The sequence below is a fragment of the Perna viridis genome, chromosome 3, assembly GCF_037379345.1.
Source record: "Perna viridis isolate PV_CMFRI_1.1 ecotype Kerala chromosome 3, ASM3737934v1, whole genome shotgun sequence".
In the NCBI taxonomy this organism is placed as follows: Eukaryota; Metazoa; Mollusca; class Bivalvia; order Mytilida; family Mytilidae; genus Perna; species Perna viridis.
In genome coordinates this window covers 29,179,052-29,194,833 of record NC_142447.1, presented here as the reverse complement: position 1 = coordinate 29,194,833, position 15,782 = coordinate 29,179,052, and the positions used below count along the sequence as shown (strand labels likewise).

At 31.5% G+C, this 15,782-nt stretch overlaps 1 protein-coding gene and 1 long non-coding RNA gene across 2 annotated transcripts; both read left to right on the top strand.

Moving 5' to 3' along the window:
* Positions 1–677: 677 nt before the first annotated feature.
* LOC148621771 (uncharacterized) lies at positions 678–1,343 on the top strand. The gene is made up of 2 exons (XR_015920860.1): positions 678–846; positions 976–1,343. It is a non-coding gene; the product is annotated as an uncharacterized LOC148621771 (long non-coding RNA).
* Positions 1,344–9,576: 8,233 nt separating this feature from the next.
* Positions 9,577–11,894, top strand: LOC148621770 (uncharacterized). The gene is made up of 3 exons (XM_088574010.1): positions 9,577–9,659; positions 10,796–10,959; positions 11,598–11,894. The coding sequence occupies exons 2-3, from the start codon at positions 10,800–10,802 to the stop codon at positions 11,774–11,776; spliced, it is 339 nt and encodes a 112-aa protein (XP_088430136.1). The 5' UTR covers positions 9,577–9,659; positions 10,796–10,799; the 3' UTR covers positions 11,777–11,894.
* The last annotated feature ends 3,888 nt before the right edge of the window (positions 11,895–15,782 follow it).

The window sequence follows — 15,782 nt, the reverse complement described above, 5'->3', positions numbered from 1 at the left end:
TTCAGAAACAGGAGTGTCAAGACTTGTTTTGTTAAGGGAGTGTAGTAAAGTGAAGGTATAGAATAGAGTTTAATTCGAATGTTACGAAGTCTAATAGGTTTTGTATGAAGGGAAGAAGACCATCTATGAAGACATCATGCATCATAGGTTATGTATAGTGGCAATGGCCGTGACTCCTTATCAGTCTTGATTTTTTGTAAAATATATTCATCACATTTCCGTTATTTTGACTTGAAAGGTTTCCTATACTTTTGATGTTGTCATTGCACCCATTAGGTATTGCAGTGCCTAGTCAGCATCCAGTATTCCTCTCTGTCCCTACGATAGCTTTTACTTAAGACAGGACTGTTTGTTGGATGGTATATTTTTTCAGGAATAGGAACTCTAAAAGTGAGGATTGAATAACCCCGTAGATACAAATGTTTAAACAAATCGGTCATCGAGAGAAATAAGTTAGTGGCCAAGTCTATTAACGCAACATGTTTTTCAATATGGATTTTTGTAAGCGCCACGTGTTTCTTTGATAAAATTATTTAGCAACAATCAGAATATTCTGGATGTATTTACACTGACAAAAAATTAACAAAAATATGGATGTGCCCCTGCACCATTCTTAGCTATGCTTATACTTAAAATATGTTCAAATGTCAACCATGTATTTAACTCGGCCATGGTTATGTAATGATGCATACATGTAAAATCAGTTCATTACAAGTCAGTTTTGGTCATAAACCAGACATGAATTCAACCCTATGTGAAGTGCTCCATGATTGAAATACCTTTGATAGTATACTTATTGGGAACTTTCCGAAAACTAAGAGATATTCATCAAGAGCAAAAATTATGGTGAGCATAAATATATTTTGTATTTTCTGAAGTTTCTGTTTATCAATTTTAGTTTAAACTCTATCATCGCTAAAACATTTCAAGCTAACTTACATTCTATTTTTATTTTCTATATTTTTTATATTGTAGAATGAAATGGTGCCCATTATGGTTGCACTGTTATTGCTTCAAGCTGCATGCACAGTGCAAGGTTTATTTATGTGCTGGAGATGTATAGTTGAGGGAAAATCCTACAGAGGACACTCTTAATTTTATAATTGAAAATAATTGTATTTCCTGGCATTGTACTTGTAGTTGTAATGGATTAGCCTATTGTCCAAAGGGGGAAGCCAAAAAGATTTGTTGACCACTGATATTTGTCTGTCTGACATATACAACACTATAATAACTTACTTATAAAATATGTCTAACTATTGTCTCTATACTGTGAAATATTTATCAACATTGAGATAATTCAGTGTTTATTTGATAATTAAACAATATGTGACTTGTCTTAAGCTGTGGAATTCAGACAGATGGTTTGCCAATCAGAAATAATTCTAAAACACTATCATAAAATCAATTAATACTTACACTTATGAAGATGAATATACGAAACTATATGCTTTTTGAATTGTTCAATACCTTTGTTGTCTTCCTTAGATTTTATTTTTATACTTTTGACCTTATTTCGTATGCTAATATTCTTACACCACTAAGCAAATGACCTACATAAACTAATAGTAATAGTAATAGAATTCTAAACAACTATTTTGACCAATAGATAGTGAGTGTATATCATATAAAATTGGCCCTGTCTACAAAAACACGAAATGTCAAAAATACGATATGACAAGGTTTTGCTATGTACTTGTAAGCAGGAGGGGTGATTGAAATAAGTAATTGCAATCAATTACAATAAAAAAACATTTTGGATTGATTGATTGATGATTGTTGGGGTTTAACGCCCGAGCAGCAGTACTTCAGCTATAGTCAGGCGAAGAACATGAAAGGGATGATAAAATGAACATGAAATATGATGATGAAATAAAAAAAAAAATGAATGGGACACAAGGATAATAGGGTCGACAAATTTTGATTGCCACAAGAAAAAGGGAGGGATGGGTAGGGTCGGGCAATTTAACCTCCTGCGGCGGAGCGCAAAGGTTCCTACTGAAGGAATTTTCAATTACATGTATTTGAAAGTATTTAAATACTTTTTGAAAAAAAAAAGATTTTTTAGAATACTTTTCAATCACATTTCAATTACATTGCAATTTAATGATAAATTAATATTTCTGATACTGGTTTTCTAGAGGTACCCGTGTAAGCTAATAGGGCAAGATTGATCAAACAATATGACAAATACATAAATAAAATAATTATATTTTTAACAATATTACAATAAACCAGTATTGGCTTGTTTTCAATATATATTTCAGTATATATTTTCAGTTATGTTTTTCAAAAGAGTATATTAACAAACATCAAAATAAATTAATTACACCTTTGATCATTTGTTACACTTCAAACAATTTTGTTTCTGTCTTTATTTAATATCTTTATTAACCTTAGACAGTCATTAACCTGGTACCCCCAGCGCCTCGAGGTCATATTTAGACACCTAAATAATAACATTATATGAAATTGGAATAGATGTAAAAGTAATTAAGAAAGTTTCAAACAAAAAATGATAACTTAGTTTGTTTTAAAAGTGAAATGATTTTTTTCTATTTTTAAAGTGATTAGTTTTAAGGAAAAATTCATTTGCAACAATTTGATTCTGCTATACTGTTTACGAATTTATTTATTTGTCATTTTTTGTGGTCTTTCAGAACATAAAGTATTTGAAAAGTAAATTTTCAAAAGTATTTGAAAAAATCAAATACATTTCAAAAATCAAAGTAATTGCAATGTAATGTATTTGACAAAAAATCCAAAGTAATTGAAAGTATTTAATTACTTTTAAACGTATTTGAATCCATCTCTGCTTGTATGTAGGTCGACAATCAAGAATACATGTCACTTGCACACTTCCCATAAAATATAAGTATGTTACAGTGTATGTACATTTCTGTACTTAAAATAAAAGAACCACTACCACTAAATGCAGAGAATAATTAAGGATTATCTATGATAGGTCGTTAATAAGTAGTTCAAAAATTCAATATTGAAAAAGAAAATGTTGTATAACAGTTATAACCAAGATCAAATAGAAAATCAATATTCTTTATAAGAGATAAACATATCATATATTGAAAACAAACTTAAAATTAAAAAAAAATCGTCACATCGAGTCAAATCGGTCAACATTTAGATAGATAGAACCATATGTCATGACATAGTTCTTTTATCAATTAATTGATTTTCTATTAATTTTTTATTTTTGAAGCATTACAAAACACTGATCTTTAATATCATTGTTGATTTTAATTCTGTTTATAATCGTCATGTTTAAAACAATAAACAAGATTTTTATACCCGAACAGTATTTTAATGAACTTTTCTAGCAACCAACCATATTTTACTGTAATGTACAATGAAAACAGATACATCATATATAATAGTTATATACTTACATTAATATACAATCATTTCATAAGTAATTATGAAGAATAAGATTATTCCTATTACAGCTTATTTTAACAGATCTAATGTAGATTATGTGTACAGCTAAGACTCATTAACCCGTCATTTGTTTAATATGAGACGTCTCTGACAAGAATGCAAAACAAGAAATTGCTTATATTCAAAAGACTTTGCAATAAAAAATGTTGTAATGCAAATAATGCAATGATATTCATAATTATTTTCATATACTGAAGTCGATCATCACAACATCTACATTTATTTCTTTTTGTCTTTTTCATAAGTTAATTGATAGATATTTGTAAATTACCAACTGAAACGAAATATTTAAACAGTATGGATACAGTATACTTTATTTTGTTAAAAATAACTACTACACGTACAAACAAAACATGTCATGAATTAAGTGTGCATCATACCTCATTTTGAAAAGTTATATTAGAAGTTGGAACAGTTTATTAGTAAATACCTTACGATTATAGTCAAATAGCAGCTGTAATAACTTTACGATTAGGGACGAATAATCCATTTGCTAATGTGTGGTTAATAGTCACAATTTTGTGGTTTTTTATTAAGCTGTTAAAAGGGAAGTAATAACAAGCTGGCTCCCTTAATTTCATTTTATTACAAGAGTCCAGCAAACAGTCTAAATCTATTTTTTTAATTACTCGAAAATTTTAGAATTGAGATTAATTTTAGAAAGTTATCTAGTTTATAACTTTTTTTGGCATTTGAGACAAAACGTTTTATAAGTTTGGCATTCCACTTCTGTTTGTTGGAGGGGGTATATACTTATATATAACAAGTTATGACCAATAACCACAAATTGGCAATTTATCCATTGACCTATTTATGGCAATGACCTTACCTAAAACATTCAAAACAAATTAATGCGACAAGCAAGTTTCAGTCTTGCAAGAGCATAAATGTTCTCGCGACTTTTAAATCGATGGTTGGTAAATTTATGTCCGCGAGAAATTTCCCACTTGTAAAAGTTTTCCGAATTTCCTACACATTTAAAAGATCGAGAGTCAATCATTCAAGTTTTAATTTATAAAAACTTGCAAATGTAAAAGTTTAGTTTTTACTATCGCCAGTTAGAAAAAAACATTTCTGCTGGCAAACATAATCTGTATGCCTCACAATTAATACTTGTTAAATATGTTTCGGAAATTCAAGAAATAAGTTCCACATATTTTTAGATAGAAGATTTGAATGAGTTACAGTGTAATTGTATTGTAATTTTTTTGTACCACTGAAACATGACATTTGAGATATTTTTCTATCTGTCTAAAATGTATTATTCCTAGAACTATGCAAATGACGTATCGCGTATCGCCACATATTGTATAACCTGTTATCGTATTGCGACGTTTTAAACAAAAACAAAAAAAAAATACAACATACTATAGCATGCATTTCATTTGATCCATGAATACGTGGTTTCGTATAATATTGTAAAATCAAGAGAAGATCCTGTTTATCTATGCCTACCATTGCCCACGTGACAGAAATTATTTGTTTTCTGTATAATTGGAAGATCATCAAAATACATAACTGGAGAAGAGAACCACGATACTACATTGTGTTGGTAACAAATATACTGGACAACTGTCAGGTAACATTTTAGTGAAATGGGTAGCCGTGTTGCTTCGTTGATAAAATAGAAATATCGTTGTCATTAACCTAGAATGACTTTTATGATTTATGATTTTTTTCTAATCCAAGTCTTGAAAACATTTCAAGTGGCGTTATCACTAATGAAGCTTCGAAGCACTTGACAAAATTGGATACACTGGGTAACAGATGAAGTGTTGATCTGAAAATATTTGTTTCTGAAGGTTAAAACAGAAGATTCTTTTTAGAGAGATGCTTGAATAAGTTATTCTGCAAATAAATGAAATAAGTGTTTCGACATCTTAAGAAACGAAAAGCACTAGTTATTTACTTGATATGCTATGCGTGAATGCACTATTTTCCTTTGATATAAATGAACACTGTACTCGGAGTTGCAGTTTTGCTACTATGTGTATTTTGCCTCGTCCCTAAAAGTTTTTTTACAGTAATTATTACGTTTTTAAAATGCGAGAGTTAATGATTTTATAAATTAATTTCATATTGAAATTTAATAGTTTTTCTCAAGAAAATGCGTTTCAATTTTACAAAAACATATATGGGCGATTTTTAATGTTTACGACATTACGACATACGTCCCTTTAAACAGACCTGCTGGTTTGGGGTTTACAATATCGAATGTACGGCGTATTTTTCCAATCGCAACCACTCGGCCATTTTCTTGCGAAGAAGAATCCATACTCCTTGGTGACCAAAATCTCAGCCACTTTGCTTAGCAGATGCATCTTGGGTAGCAAAATAAGGTCGCCAATTTCCACAATTATTAGTGCTCGAGGAATGGTATTTGGTCAGTGCATACATCTTGGGTGGTAAGCAGGATTCACACAAAAATATAACGCATTGAAACTTTTTGAACTATTCTGTTAAAGTTTCGGTTAAAATCACCGCGACTTTCACTATTGGAAGGATACAAATTTGTTAGTGCATTGATGTATGGTTCCTACCAACATTCCTACCAGATATAGGTTATCTGGACTTACATTTTCTGCATGATTTACTTTGGCAAATGTTCATGTCTTAGCAACTACAAGTATTAAAGCATGATATTTGATCTATTAGGACAACAACATCCATACCCTATATTTCCACTTATGATATTAATCAAAGAATTGCAAGAGGGTATAAATGAACAGAGCTTGAGATTAAGCCAGTATTTTAAAAGGCCATGAGGTCCTTAATTTTGAAACAATGGAAAGATTTTTAAAGTAGATCAATGAATGTCAATGCTACATCAGTTTTCAAAGACTCGGGGTAGCAAAACATTGTCTACTATACATGACAAATATGTTGTCGTACCAGCAGAAAAAGCCCAAAACAACATTGTATTGTCTGCAAAACGTATTACATCCAATGGTTATTATCAGAGGTAGACGTAGAAAATAATAGTAGTGATAGGACCTACTCCACAAGAATCATACAAACAAATCACACATACAAACAGCTTGCTGGATCTGCAAAATGTACCACCAAACCTCTTTCAAACTTTTAACTTCTATACGCACAGCTGCCAAAGAGGGTCTCCAGTCCTACCACACCATTTCTTACTCCCGTAGTTGTATTAAGTCAATGTAGATCCTGAAAAATTCGAAAGATCTTCTGGAGACCCTCAATTCAAAATTAGAATATAATAGCATTAAAACCTATGATTTTTTAACACTGTATACCTCTATTCCCCAAAACGCTGGAATTGTTTGATCGACAACATTTTTTTCCAATGTGGTGGAGGCATTTTTCAACAGACGGTGGTCGGTATTTCAATGGGAACAAATTTTGCTCCTCTACATGCTGACCTGTTCCTTCACTCTTATGAGGCTGACTTTATAACTGATCTGATCCGAAAGAAAGAATATCGTTTAGCTATATTCTTTAATTCCAGTTTCCGCTATATGGATGACGTACCATCTTTAAACAATCCTAGTTTCAGGGATTTGATACATCGCATCTACCCAAAAGAACTTGAGGTAAAGGATAATACAGACACTGTAAAGGTAGCCTCATATCTAGACCTACACTTAGAGATCAATGGTAAAGGAAAACTAATGCATAAACTTTACGACAACCGTGATGACTTTTCTTTCAAAATTGTCAACTTTCCTTTATCTGTGGCAACATCCCTTCAGCACCTGCGTATGGAGATTTCATATCACAACTCAAAACTTATACCAGAGCTTGTCGTAACTACGCAGACTTATAATTAGGCGTCTGGAACAGGGTTTGAGGTCATCAATACAGAAGTTTTATGGTCGTCATCATGAACTCGTGGGTTGTTAGGTATATACATCTGCACCATGAAAACTGATTTGTTCAACGTGTAATAGATTTCCTGTCTTCTTTCGTCTATCCCGGACTTGACTTTTTTGAGCAACTCGTTTGATGTTTCTAGAAAAGCAGAGGACGCTTACACTACCGGTGCACCTGGTCCATGCTCCCAGTTTTTAGTGGAGTCCGAGTTGCTCATTTACTTTTGTCACTTAGTGTGTATCATTTTAGTTAAGTTATTTTCTTTGTTGTGATCGTCTGTTTTCCATTTTATCTCTGGTTACATTCTTCTGATTTCCGCCATAATCTTGGTTCTATTAATTACTCTTTATTAGTACTAACTCTCCAACTTCCAAAATTTATACATTAATGTAAGTCTTGAAAACTATTTCTATTCACTTTTCATTCCTTTTGACTTTGAAGTTTTCTTCAAATATGCTAACTGAATGACCTCAGTTTTTTTTAATAAGCCAATCTTGCGACAAATCAAGTTTAATAACAAAATTACCGATTAACTCCAGGCATAGTAAAAAGAAAGTCCGTATTAACAAATAATGAAGTACACGGAAAACACACGAACGATTATTTTGGGGTACTATTCCTCATAAATATTTTGTAATATCTATTTATGATAGATGGTGGTGCAAAATACTTTTGTGGCTTGATGGTTAATAGTATTGTGTCGGTAACTTAAATGCACTTTAACGTAGCTCATTAAAATTCTTGTCTACAAGTCTTTTAAGACACATTAGAAATTCATAATTGTCACATACATAGACTCCATTATACTTTCATTTGGAGATTATTTCTAAAACGCTGAATAATGGTTACGTAGAAAAACAATTAATCACCCAAACTTCTCCCAAGTAAAATCAAATTTCTTCCCAATTTTCCCTCTGTTATAAGTTATACAATAATAGCATTATGCAATACTTAAGAATTTTAAAAAATGCTATTTGTTAATTCTTTTTTTACCATTTTTCAGAGTTCTTTAGTTTTAAACTTTAATTCAAATAAAGCAACTGAAATTAATAACAAGGATTAACGACTAATTTTGAAAGCACAAAATTAGTATTTTCTCCAAAATATCTTTACAATCAAAATCCATATCACTTTCAACAAGAAACATTATGTTTTTTGTGAGATATGCTATATTTTTAAAAAGACAAATTGCATACAAAACATACAAATTACAAATTGGGAACTATATACATGTATGAAAACATGTCTTTTTTGTAAACAGTTAAGAACAATTAAAGATACATATATATATATATTATGTACCGTTAATTTGATCCTCTATCCCTTATAACAACACCTAGATGAGCTGTCCCGTACTACCATACATCGTGTACTAAGTTACAACCGTAGATTTATCCTACGAGGAGGAATGACCCATAGATGCCACAGCGGTACAAGTTCGAGTCCCGCGGAGGGAACGACCAAAAAATGTTTTCGTAGATTTGACAGTTCAAACATCGTTGGGAATTTTTCAGACCTATTTTCCCTGTATCAATTTGATCCAATGTAGCAGTGTAGCGAATAGAGGTTCTGATACGTTAATATAAAAATAAAACGTATAAAATACCTTTAGACTGATCATTCACAAATAAAACAAATATAAAACACCATGCCCTTATAATTATTCCCTGTGATAGCGTATCATCAGAAAGATATTCCTTAAATCCTTCCCTAACTCAAATTCTATATCACTTTGAGGTTGATTGATTGATTGTTGGGGTTTAACGCCCGAGCAGCAATATTTCAGCAATATCAGGCAATTAACATGAATTGGATAATACAATGAATATGAAATCATGATGAAATGAAAAATGGGATGGGGTGATATACAATATGAGTATCAAGGTAACAACTAGACAAAAAGCAAAGTTTTCTTCTTTAGATTTGGATCAAAGTATTATTCTTTCGCAGATTAAAAAAATTAAAGACATCTTTTAAGATGGATGAAGGAGTTTAGTTACAAAAAAATCAGCAATTGTTGCAAAGTCTATTAGTATTCATGACAAAATCCGTCTTACCTAAATGATAGAATACAATTCATCATGGAAAAGTATGCTGAATCGAAACATTGTGCCTTACCATCAGTGTCTTTTAAAACAACACAATAACCATTCATCATAAAACAAATGTTTCACTAGACAACCAACAATACTTGATGTTTTAATAACCAAAAAACAACAATTATGCCACTCATAATATTTTATTGGATGTGATTTATTTTGACAAATCTTTAAAAAATGGTTAAGTAACAAGACCAAAAATTAGTATAAAAATGCGCGAGTTTTAGAACCTTACACAGTCAAGATCCTCTCGACTAGCACAAGTATCAGGTAAGATTAACACATATTTTTGTCAGGGATTTGTGTCGATTTTCCTTTTATGTAACACATTTCTTTAATAAAGCAAAAAAAATTGCTATACCTTTAGCACTTTCAGTAGTATTAAGAACAACATTATTAAATTTCTATACATAAAATTATAAGTTAAAGGGTCATTCAAGAAAATGATATTGATTCCATTTGGAAAAGAAAGGTAAAATGTGATCATGTATGCTTAAAATATATTTTTCATATTTCAAACTATAACTGAAGCAATTTGATAGAAAACATGCAAATAATGATATATGTAGATTCAATAAACGTTATCGCTACTGTTGTTTTTGAAAGGACTAAATTCATCTTTACTGAAAGAGGGGGAATGTGATGTAAATGACCAAAACGTTTGTAAACTATGTAGTCTCCGTTTTTCTGTTTCAACGTTTGGTCTTGTATTTTGTTTCTGATGTCTCTGAAATGAACTTTTGTTTTGATGTTACTTTTTCCGATATTTTGACAAGCAGCATCATAATTATTCAATTTATCTTCAATGTATCAGGGTTAAACAAAATAATGTTTTTCTTTTCCAAACAACTTGATTTCTAGGAAAAGGAGGGTACATATTGTATAAAACGACTTTTCCAAATTGTTTACTAAATTACCAGAATAAGCAATACTAGGCAATATCAGACACTTGATGAAGATTTCAATTATCTCTAACTACAATGAGCCTTTTTGCAACTTTAAAAAAATCTTAAGCTTCAGATTTTCCCATCCATCTTGCTCTGCCAGCGGTGTAAGATGAAACAGATACGTTTTCACCTCAGTACTGACCATGGGATACATTGTTTTTCAAAAGTGCACAGCCAAAATATGATTAGTATAGTTTCTTGTTCCATGTAAAATTCGTATGGTCCGTCAATTGTAATCTTATTTTACAATATTTCATTTACAAATAAACCCTAACAACACAAGCAAATCATATTACAAAATGATACAGTATCAAGAAAGAATGAACATTAAAAAATGAAAACTTATAGTAACGTGTCAATCAAAAAACCTGTGTATGATATGTGTACCTTGCTAGTATCATCATCATCGTCAACCCTCTTATTTCTAACATCATACATTAATACTCTATTATAATTTAGCAAGATGAAATTCGCCGTTGTCTTAGTTCTTGTTGCTTTCGCTGCATCCACCCAAGCTTTCGGTAAATGGGGTGGATATGGAGCCGGAGGTTGGGGAGGATTAGGCGGCTGGGGCGGCTGGGGCGGATGGGCAGCCCCAGTTGTAGTAGCTGGTGGATATAAAGGTAGGTTGGATGATTTTACGTTGTATAATTTTTTCCGTTTTGATTTTGACCTTCCAACTGTGACGACATTATGCTAATACACATCTTTTACATAGATTTTAAGATACAAACATGTATATAGTATAATGTAACATGCTAACTGCTAAACTTTAAGTAAATTGCAACAAAAGTTTGCAAATCAAAAGTTTTGGAGTTATCCTTTTGTAAGTTATTATAAAAAAGGAAAACAATGAAATATTTTAACATAACTTTATTAGCATGAAATGATAAAATGGAAACAATCAAATTTATAAATCTTGAACCTGAAAATTCAATCCAATAAGTCTGAAGCTCCTTGACATAACAGGTTTTTAAGCCTACATCTAAGATAACCAAATGTAAGTATGATTTTATGAAGTAAGTACACATCTAAAACGCTAAATTTTCGGTGTTCATTTGTTGTGAATAATAAATAACATACATAAAATTGCTGTTAAAATTTTGACTTAAATTAACATGTAGTCATATCTACAAAAGAAAAAGAATCAAAACAAAAACTAATTACAAAAACAAATCATACAATTATTTCATAGATTGTATTCTTCATTTGAACTGCAAATTATACCAACTTGGTGAAATAAAAAAACATTCTTTTTCAGGAGGACTTGGCGGCGGATGGGGAGGATGGGGAGGATGGGGATGGGGTAACGGCGGTTGGGGAGGATGGGGCTGGGGTAACGGCGGTTGGGGAGGTGGCTGGGGAGGATATGGCAAAGCCGTTGTTGCTGCACCAGTTGTTGTTGGCGGTGGATGGGGAGGCGGCAAAGGAGCTTACTAAATAACAAAACGACGCCAATGATAATGAATTCTCCAAGGAACACAATTCAATGATATAACAATTTTATTACATTATCTCACAACGCATAAGTTGACGAATTAAAGATTGTTCTTCCAAATCTTTGTTGCTTTCTCAAATGTTTCTGAGATTAATATAAATAATCATGCAATAAACCCACTGCTTGATTGAAACAAATGAACGATGAGAAAAAAAATGCAAATCAATGTTCTAAAACACCAATGAAAAAAGACGATTCATAGATTAATACAGCACACAGACACATACGCAAACAGTGATGGACGATGTGCTTTACATATATTTTGGATAGGTTTCAAATAAAATAAAGGACACCACGAACAGAAAGAGAAAGTTTTCATAAAACGGAAATATTAACCAGATAAACACTACGAATAACGCAATGAATGCACACGCTCATTTTACAGTAAAAAGATAAGCAACCCGAACTCTTCTTAAAGCTGGAAGTAAAATAAGACTTTCAAAATCAAGTACCATTCATATAAATCTCAGACAACGCTACTTTGAATATAATTGAGTATATTGAATAAAGGATATAGTTACTCATCACCACTTATCCGTTAGTTATATTCTCAAGTTATATGTCATAGAATATATGTTTTTTTATTGAGAGGTGTTACATTGTAATCGTTAGTAACCTTGATATTTTGTCAAAAAGATTTAAAAAAAACTGTTTACAATGTCTAAATGAATACATCTGCATTGGTAAAGTAGAAAGTATCTTAAACTAATAAACAAGCAGAAGTTAGTACCTTAAGACACAATCTTTTATTTCAGGCTTATCACATATTTGTACAAAGAAGGGAATATTTACAGCATGAAATAAACTGTGTGTGCAGCAAAATATTTAAGTTCTTTAAAATGTAAACTATAGTAGAGCTTTTGCCATATATCGGGACCTATACGGCCACTACACTCTCCAAAGAAGAGATAATGGAAAACCATAAATCTGTGCTATCCTCTTTTGGTCTCTCTACGATGATTGTGATTTACTGTCTATATACTGGATTCCCAATCTCCATAAGAATCCATACAAACAACGCTACATAGCTGGATCTGCAAAATGTACAACCAAACCTCTTTCAAAACTTTTTTTCAAAACCACAACACTTATTACTCCCGTAATTGTATTAATTCAATGTGAATCCTGAAAAATTCGAAAGATCGCAATTCCATTCAAGATTATTATCAGAATATAATAGCATTCAAATCTATCATTTTTCAACACATTATACTTCTATTCCCCATACTCAGTTAAAATCCCGACTTAAAAAGCATTACACATCGTTGATACACTTCGATACATATATATAGTTCTTGAAAGAGATTCCTCATACTTTGTAAATAAAACAATTCCAAATCATATTCCAAATATACAGAAGATGTTTTATTGACAACATATTTGTCCAGTGTGGTGGACGCATTTTTCAACAAATGGTCGGCATTCCAATGGGAACAAATTGTGTTCCTCTATTTGCTGACATATTCCTTCATCTTTTGAGGCTGGCGTTATAGCTGATCTGATCCGAAAGATAGAAAGTTTAGCTAAATCCTTTAATCTCAGTTTCCGCTATATTGATGACGTATTGTCGTTAAGCAATCCTAGTTTCGGGGATTTGATACATCGCATCTACCCAAAAGAACTTGAGGTAAAGGATACTACAGTGTCTGTATCTTGACCTACACTTAGGGATCGATGGTATAGGAAAACTATTCACCAAACTTTACGACAAACGTGATGACTTTTCATTCAGAATTGTCAATTTTCCTTTCATATGTGGAAACATTCCTTCAGCACTTGCGTATGGAGTTTTCATATCACAATTCATACGTTATGCCAGACTTATTGTATCGCGCTAGACTTCTTACAATTAGGCTTCTGGAACAGGGTTATGATGTTACAAGTTTGAAGTCATCACTACAGAAGTTTTGTGGTCGTTATCGTGAACTCAGGGATCGTTACCTTGTATCCATCTGCACCATAAAAACTGATTTGTTCAAAATGTCATAGTTTTCCTTTCCTCTTTTGTCTACCCCGGACTTGAATTTTTATGAGCAACTCGGCGAATGTTCAGAAAAGCAGAGGACGCTTACCGTACCGGTGCACCTGGTCAATGCTCCCAATTTTAGTGGAGTCCGAGTTGCTCATTTACTTTTGTTATTTTGTATGTATTATTATAATTACTTTATTTTCTTATTGTCTTTGTATGTTTTCCATGTCTGCTCTTTGTCCCTGGATTACATTCTTTTGATTTCCGCAAGAATCTTGGTTCCCTTGAGTACTGTTTGACACCAATCATAGTTTGTTTTTATCATATTTTACAAGAACGTATACAATATAACCGAGTATGGATACGTTCATCACAGGTCAACTGACTATTCAACAGTAATTCTATAGACAGTTAACAAGCAAATTTTAAACGTTTTTTTTAATTTTACTAACCGGTTAAACAAATCGAAATCGTACAATATATATCCTAGAGATTAATCACTCTAATGGGCTTTTCTGTGCTTATTGTAAATTGTTTGCTGAAATCATCTGTCTTTGTCGAAAATCAAGTTAAAATACAATATTACAATCTTTCCAAGGAGAAAGTGTGTAGAAAGTAAAAGTACCTTATTAAATCTATGAGTAAATATATTGACAACTGAATAAAAGCCAGCAGCCCTTTTCACAAAAAAATCATAAGAGTAAAATTAGTCGTAAGTTGTGACGTCACAATACTTAACTTTATTATGACATCAAAACGGACAGCAGATCTCATAAAACCTTTAAACAGTTTTGAGCACAATTCGTCGCTCGGTTCATCACCATTAACAGAAAAAAAAACATTTTGTGACACCTTTTACAGATAGTGGATTGCCGTTACCTAAACACCTGACCATATAACCCAGTTAGCTACGAAACAATGAATTCAAAAGTAGATACTAATTATCATATAAGTATTGATAAAATGTTAGAACTGTAAGAAAGTAAGAACTGAACACATTTGAAGCCGTTAGTCTTTGTTGTCATCCTGGATGTAACCAGGAGAGGATTCGAAGATACTAATTGCTAAACCATAACTTGAGAACCAAGGTAAATCTTTGCGATATTACAGTCTACTTAGCTTGTAAGTATTCCTCTAACGAAATTAAAAATATAATAACAATTAGTCAATATAACTTTATTAGTATTGCATTAGCTACAGTCAAATTTGTAGAGAAATTAATGGAATGTCACGAACCCAAATTTATGAACAACTATTTAATCAATAATATAGTGAATTTACCTTTACAAATATTTATCCCGGCAAATAGTTTTTTGTATAAAATAAAACTTAAGGATTCCATGTTGTGCACCTTCTATAAAACTAATGAGGAAATATCAGAACATTCATTTTATAGTTGTAGAGTGACTCATCAGTTCTGTGAATGCTTTCATAAAACGAATAAGTTATTTGTTGTGAATTGTATTCTTAATAAAACTGACTTTCTCCTTGGTTATTTCAAGGAATCAAATTTGCCAAATATATTGTTTTTATTGCAAACAAAAGTATATTTGTAAATGTAAATTAAATGAAACATTACCAAATATTATTAGAGTTCAGTACAAAATTAAGCAATATAAATAGTTGAATGTCAGGTAGCAATTACAAATGGTAAACTTATGAATCATGAGCAATTTTGGGCCGCTCTCAAATTCATTTTCAGTAAATGTCGACCAAATTCCAATTGAACATGTAATCTTTTATTATTCTTTTCAGGTCACATAGAAATGTAAATGGCCAACACTACTATCAAACTATTGAGATTTGATTGTGTGTATGTGTGATATTACAATTGTTTTCTTGGTTATGCTTACATTGGATAAATTATTATATATTGCCATAAAATTAATAGTCATTGCACATTGTAATATGTGTTCTCTTTTTTTATATTATTTTTCCTCTACTTTTCTTTGAATATCTTTGTCAGATAGTAATGTACA